Here is a 7,762-nt window from a genome sequence, read left to right on the forward strand (position 1 = left end):
CAGCCCCCACGCCAGCCCCTCGCCCCCTCCGAGCGCGCGCTCAGCCCCACCGGACAACGGCACCTGTCCCACCTGTAAATCCGCCCAGCTGCCTCCTCCCTCCCAAGTATTCTTGTCACCCACTTCTTCTCTAACACAGCCAACGCTCCTGCAACCCAGTTGATCTTTTCTGTTCTTTATGCAGTACTCTTAATTATTCATATCCCATACTTCAAAAAGTCTGCCTTAGGTTCTCCCACTTCCAGACACGTACATTACTTTTTACCACTCTGCGCGTCTGATGGACGTAAACTCGTACGCACTCGCTAGTTGTTAACACCTTGCAGCTTTATCCATTTTTTCCCCTTGTCTTTTTAAGCAGCTAATACAGATTTCTGTATTATTTTAAAACTTCACATCTACTTTCAGAAGAGTATCACATTTGCATTTGCCTCAGTACATCTTCACTTCTGAGTGATGTCAGGAAGATACTCCTGTATAAAGGCAGGAATGACTTCTCTTTCCACAGGTACCTAACAAATTAAAAGTGGGGGCGGGGAAAAGAGTTACAGGCTGGAACTACATTTTATTTGGTTTTACTATGCTTGAGTTACTTTATTCTTGACTGGAACTAGCAGTGGCGCGCACAGGGGAAGGAGCCCGCTGTCCATGCAGTCTCCTGTTCAATGCCCGTTTGCTCTCCACCACCCGGGGCGTTCACACCAGCCCCGGCAGTAAGGACTCTGCAGTAGTTCACCTAGACACGAAAAATCAGTTCAAACCCGCTACTTTAAATCTCTCTTCCGGGTGACCGGGTCTCTCGCCAAGCCCCGTTTCTTTCTGAAGTCATTTCACAGATATCAGATCCCAACCATTCTTGAATCATTTATGGACTAGAGGGTAACAAATCTTTTTCATGAACATCTGTAACCTCCTACTAATAAATAATTAACTGTTTGCTCATTAACAGCACTAAGAATTAAAAAAACAAACACATTAGATTTTGCAAGATGGGAATTTTTTTAGTTTTTCATTAAGCCTCCTTAACATATTTCAGGAATGCTAAGATTTGATACATCAAGTGTTACAATATTAAGAAATTCCAACTAACAACATGACCAATAAAATTTATTAAACATTATATTTACAACTATTTACATATCCTTCCATAGGTTAATATTAAAATAGACAATATACAATTTAAGAATTTTCATTCAAAGGCATTTTGTTGGAAAAAATAGGCTCTATTACGAGACCACCATATAAGAGCAAAAGTTTTTTTTGTTTTACACAAAAATATTTTCAGTATAGTAAGTCATAGGTATGGCAATACAACAGCAGACTAATATGAAATATGATTTTTGTATATATTACAATTATTTAGGTATCGGTTATTGAAGTAGAGGAGTTAGGAGTTCTGTGAAGCATGCAATACAGTTCAGTTTCAATTCTTTTACAGTTATGGTGATGAAACAAGCAACTAAATCAAACACATGCCATACAAAAAAACTGCCAACCAGGAACACACTACACTTAATAAAAACTACAACTTTGGTCCAATAAAACATTAGACAAAACCAGTTTTACAGTTAAAATATCTATTTTATACAGGTTTGAACATTAATTACAAGACTATTTACATTTGCACAATATGTATAAAATAAATTATTTAAAAATGAAGACAATATTACATCTTTTTCCAAAAAGAAAACTGTACAGTAATTTACAAAATATAATAAGATTAATAGACTATTTTTCCTCCAAGTCTTACATTTTCTTCCACAGGCTTTTTCGTCATTTTTCTGTGGGAGTTCAACTGTGACTGAAGTTTCATAATACAAAGTTTTATAGCAGATTTTAAGTATTTGTTTTTTGATGGCTGTTTTAGTTATTAACAGCTCCCAGCGCTGTTAACTCACCATGTTTTGTCATCTTTTTTCCAGCAATAAGCTCTAAAGCTACAGGCGATTTTAACATACAGATAACGGCAGTTACTGGGAAACTGACTTTAAAATTAGCATCCATCTTCTGTGTTTGAACAACAGCCCGTGCCACACTTCTCTGAAGGAACACCTGAATTATTGAGAAAGGTAGTATTCCACAGAACTATGTGCTCTGTCTTAAAGAAAAATACCTTTGTGTATCACTGCCCCTCAGTCTCTAGTTGTCCAAGGGAAAGGGTGAGCCAGAAGATGCTAGTTATCATATTGGCGTCAATTCAAAGTCATCATTAACATCAACAAGAGGAACATAAAACTCCTGAATTTCATAAATGCTGATAGATTTGTATGTAGCAGGATCGAGTTCTTGTAGTTTAAGCTGCCACTCCAGTCTCTGTACCGCATTTAAAGCTGCTGCTTCATGCTGCTGCCTCATCAAAAGGCACGTCTATTTTAAAATTGAGAAAGAAGTTATTTCAGTGTTTGGAAAAATAATTGCAACAAGTTTGAAAATAATTAAAAAAATATCTAGGAGCCTCTCTGGTGGTAGTAAGTAATTTCCCCACTCTGTATTTAGAAATTTGTAGACTATTCCATTACACTATATAGCAACATAGGTCAGTTTTTTATACTGCTAGACCCTCCTTTAGATTGCCCTTAAAACCTCTACAATAGCCCACCATATTGCATACAAATCTACTATTTATTAATTTCATCTTCATAATGACATTAGAGGTTTGTTCTGTTCTTTTTTTTTTAAAGTGGAAAGACAAAGAAGTGTACCTTTAATTTGTCAAACTTATCATCAACGTCCTGTAACCATGACATAAACTGTCTTGCATTAAATCGATCCCTCACTGATGTTTTGCTGTCATCAGTCTGCAAAAAAAAATTTTATTCAAACTGGATGTTATTTGATGATTCAGTCTTAAACATACTTTAAAACATAAAACCTACTTTGTGGGACCTTCATAAACAATGCTTCAGATGGAAAAACAGAGTGAAAACATCAAGGCACATATAAGCCTAACTGTTGACCACCACTTTCACTGTGAGCCAGCTGCTCACTAAAAATGGGTATTTTCAGGTTCCCTCAAGCTATTTACTGTACTCTATTTTTGAAATTTAGAGTAGGAGGCCCAAAAGATTTATGCCTTAAAGTCTTCATCAGTACAAGGCAGGTCCTTCCACAAAATTGCTATCTCTTTGTTCTCTTTAAAATTCAGTAACAAATTAAATGAATATTCCCTTGGGGAAAAGCAAAAACATTAATAAAGGAAAACTTATGCAGCCTGACTTAACTGGCTACACAAGTATTCAAAAGCAGTCATAAAAAAATACTTTTACCATCAAAATCCCCAAAAGGAGATTAAAAAAAAGTGAGCATACAGGTCTTATGTCCTGCTCAATGCATTTTTTTTTTTTTGTAAACTATTTAGTAAGAGTCTGGAACGTCACATCTGCCCATTGTAAGAAACTAGATACTCTACAGATAGCCCTAAAGCCAGACTATGCCAATTTAAGATTTAAAAAACAATCACCAAATAGAACAAGAGGCTGTTACTTTTTTAGGAGGAGGGAAACAAAACAAACCAAAAAAGGCACCGCAGAAATTTGTACACTGCAGCAATGGGCAAGAACAGGGGGGAAAAAAAAAAACCTTCCAAGACTGAAATCTCTAGAAAACGTTCCAGATTTCAGCCCTGGAGGACAGGTGAACAGGCTGGTTCCAGAAGGACCCCCAGCACCCCCGATCCTGTCGCCTTCCTCCCCCATCGTCCGCTTGGCCCTTGCGGAGCAGAGCACTGCGCACTCAAGGTCTGCCCAACACCTGGCAGCCGTAACGGCAAGCTTCCAAAGACCCCAAGATCCCATAAAACCAGTCCCGAGGTGGCCATTTTCCTGCAAAATAAACCACATCTTTGCTTACAAATCCTTCCCAGCTATTTGCTGAACTACAAGAAAAATTCCACCAGAAATGTTTCTTCGTTGTAGAACAAGAGTAAGAGTTGCTAGCGGGGTAACAGGGAAGTGGCAGAATGCGTGACAGGAGAATGGTTTCTTAGGCATCTACATTCTTCCCGTGAAGCAAATATAAATCCCCAAGATTCAACTTAGTAGTTTAAAACACTGATTTCAATTATAATAAAAAAGTATATTTAATACTTTGCTGAACATTATGTGCAGTATTATCATTTTCTAAGAAAAACGACCACAGACTGAAACACAAAGCTGTTCAGTTAGCGAGGGGAAGGAGAGGCATTTTACTACTACTACTGTTACTATATTCATGGTCAAAAAAGCTGCAATACTCGAGGGGGAGGAAAAAAAAACCAAACACAACAACTTCTCCCCCAATAAAGATTCATTTTGTTTCACAGAATTCAAATACAGAATCAGCTTATTAAAAATCAATTGTAAAATGTTAACTATAAATGCAGTTATATGCGTAACTCAGAGGTATCTCAAATTTCTAAAAAGCTCACAGCCTCTGAACTGGGGCAGGAAAAAAGCAAAGGACATTCTGAACTTCAGAACTAACAATGATGATATTTGGACTGTTAACAGAAGAGAAAAATCTCATTTTTCCCCTAGCAGTTAAATTTCTAAATCATTTCCTTGGTAAATCTGTCAGTATAAAGCTTAAAATGGGAGAATATAGTCTCCATAAACTGATGTATACTGCTGACTCACCTCATTGCGCATAGCCCTAGCTCTTTAAAGATGGGGGGAAAAAAAATAATGTACGAACAGCCTAAGGAAACACTGGAAGCTGTAATAATTCTATAAAGGGGCTCAAGGACTAAAGTAGAATTCCACATATGTTGGAAATGTAGGTGTTTCATTTTAAAATGCCCAACATCCAATGCTTCAACACTTTTATTACATCCAAAACATCAAACTTCTTCCTTGCATTATGCGCTCCTCACAGTCACTGAAACAGGTTCTGAATGCTGTTTCCATTTTTGTTAGCCAGCAGACGTCTTCACAAAATACCGACACCATGAAACGATATTCCCTTAAGAGATACGGCTACAGCAAACCTCTCTGAGTGGCAGTCCGTAACAGCACGCAGATTATAAAGTATACAGCTCACTTTATGTTTTAATCAGGACTAAATACCAACACTGAACATGTAAATAACATGGCACATGTAAGTTATATGGAGCTTGATGTGATTTTGAAAAAAATAATTTCATCTGGTAGTGTTCAGCATTTCACTGTTGGTCATCTGTTTTTTATGGAACAGTTCTAATGACTGCCTTACAGAGAGGACAAAAGTATAACGTGAATATCTCCACAAAACATTTCCAAATTTCATGACCCAATCTCATCACTTCACACACTACTGCACTCCAATTTTCTGGGCTACTGACAAAAATACTCTTATATTCTGATGGGGTTTTTTTTTGTTGTTTAAATTACATTTGTAGGCTTCCAAAATATGTTGTTTATGACTGAAATTTGATTTCATAAAAATCAGCAGAGTAACGCTCTCATTTTATCCTTCTCATAATTTCTTGAGGTGAAAGAAAACCAGACATGGTACAAAACAGAAAACCAGCATACATATACCCATGTCCTCTTGGTATTGTACACCCACATGAGGCCTAATCAAAGTAACAATCTATAATGTGCAAAGTCTTAATTCCAGACAAATGAATGACAATTTCAGTATAGGAACAGAATTGTCTCCAAACACTCCTTCCAAGTCAGGCTAGAAAGACCTTTTTCTCTGAAATTATGAAATACACCTCTTTACCTGAGCATCCAGAGGCACATTATAAACCTCAGCATCCAGCAGAACAGTGCAGGCACTGAATGGTAGTGTTTGATTAGCTAGCGTTCTTGCGGCTCGATAATGAACACGTAGAACTTCTTGTTCGTTGGAAACAATGAGCTTTTCCTAATTGAGTAAAATATCAACATATAAATATACATTTGGTAAATTAAGCATTTCAGGTTTGATTCATAAAAATGTCAATTCATTTAAACATTTCTTTTTAGGGCTTACACTTTTGAACAGCGCGAGAAATGGGTGGGTGGAAGGAAGAGCAGTTTTCCATCTAATCAAATCCAGAATTTCAATTTAATGATGCAAAGAGTGTTCCTTGAATGTGAGAACTGAAAACACCTTCTCCCCCCCGACCACTGCTGGCTGAAGGGTGCCCAGATTTTCCACTTGGTGCTACTGAGGCAAGTTATAATTAATGAAGAGGGTGAAAGATGAAAGGTATGAGGAGCATAGGGCTGGGATATAGGTTTGTGAGTTTCTGCTGTATGAAGATGATTTTTGTCACCTGCTTGTCATGCCAGGCACAATGACCAAGCAAAGTGAACCAGAAATATAATTTGCAGGATAATTTAATCTTTTTTTTTCCCCCCCTTAAACATGCAGAAACTCCATAAATTCATAGCTGGAGAAAGATTCGTTCCTGAACTGAGACAAGAAAATATAGCTCACTTGGCCAAACTTGATTTATAGTTGTATAAAGTGGATTTGATTTGAAAAACAGTCAATTTGAGTAAAATAACTAAAAATATTCAGAATTTTATACGACATCAAAGAATGTATGTGTGTTTACTGCTCTGCAACATAATGGCTCTAATTTTTATCAAAAGAAAAGATGATTATAAAAATCTCAGAAAACAGAAAAAGCAGCATCTTTCATTTGGTTAAAACTAATTTAATTTTCAGTAAGAACTTGAATCATGTTTACACTCTTTGTGCTTGTTATTTTATACCTAGCTTTACACTGAAATAGTTAAAGTAAACCCCCTCCCTCAACTGTTTTTTTTAAGCCACAATGAAATCACCTTAATCAAAAAAACTACCACATCGGGTTTTAATGAGCTAGCTGCTTGTTTAACTGTGGAAATCCTCAAGACACATTCTACATGAGAAAGGGGTCCTGTCTGTGTCCACAAGCAATCTGGCTCACAATACTGACAAGACATCTAAATCTAGGCTGCCAGGGAAAAAGGTTTGGGCAACCTAAAAATAAAGAATACTCTTAAACCAAGAATAGTTTCTCAATCTCTGTGTTCAAATTCAGTGAAGCCTACAGATGTAGTTCTAACATAATTTTAGGCAGTTTTTGCAAGCAGAATATCGCAAATAATATTTCCGTCTTAGAGCCACATGTGTCTTCTACCAATACAGAATTTATTCTTGCTTCAATTCTTTTAACCCAGTCAATTTGGTTCTGAAGTCTACAACCATTATTAGCTTCCAAAACTTGAGCCTGCAGCTTTCTTCCCACTGCCCCTGGGAAAAGTCTGGGCCACATCTTAGAGCAATTAACAAGAAAAAGCTGCTATCTTACCGACTTAAGTATTCTGCTAACAGTTATCCAAACCATTGGGTTTTTTTTTTTTTTTACTTACAAGTTTCTCCAATTCACAAATTTGGATAGAAGATGGATTATTTCTAAAGCATTGTTAAATTGAGCAAAATACAGTCTGTCCATCGACAAAGAAAAAACCCTAAAGCTTAAAGTTGGGAAATGAAAAAATAAATTACTTTAGCCTTACCCTTTCAATACTGTGCTGTAAACGTAGTTTCATCCTTACAACCTCCTGTTGTTTAAATAGTTCTTTAAGTGGGTCCGACAGTGAGGGAGGTGGTGTAATCTGTGGAAAAAAGTTTTATAAGTAGATAGTGAGTATGTATTTAACATATGTTAACATTGCCTACACGATTTGAGCATTTATTTAAAAAAACATAAGCAAGGTATTTTTTAGGGAAAATACAAGAGTTTTGTACATTCGATTAATTATGTGACTTCAATTCATTTGCAATAAAAGGTTTTAAGGATTCTTTACCATAAAGTCAATAAACT

At 36.5% G+C, this 7,762-nt stretch overlaps 1 protein-coding gene across 1 annotated transcript; it reads right to left on the minus strand.

Moving 5' to 3' along the window:
- Positions 1–1,806: 1,806 nt before the first annotated feature.
- LOC104156328 (ankyrin repeat domain-containing protein 12-like) lies at positions 1,807–7,553 on the minus strand (the record flags this gene model as incomplete). Its single annotated transcript, XM_009702296.1, has 4 exons — positions 1,807–2,367; positions 2,703–2,798; positions 5,683–5,826; positions 7,455–7,553. Coding segments are annotated over 4 exons (525 nt in total), but the record flags the coding sequence as incomplete, so codon positions are not given.
- Positions 7,554–7,762: the final 209 nt, after the last annotated feature.

The sequence above is a fragment of the Cariama cristata genome, unplaced genomic scaffold (assembly GCF_000690535.1).
Source record: "Cariama cristata isolate BGI_N322 unplaced genomic scaffold, ASM69053v1 scaffold18820, whole genome shotgun sequence".
Taxonomy (NCBI): Eukaryota; Metazoa; Chordata; class Aves; order Cariamiformes; family Cariamidae; genus Cariama; species Cariama cristata.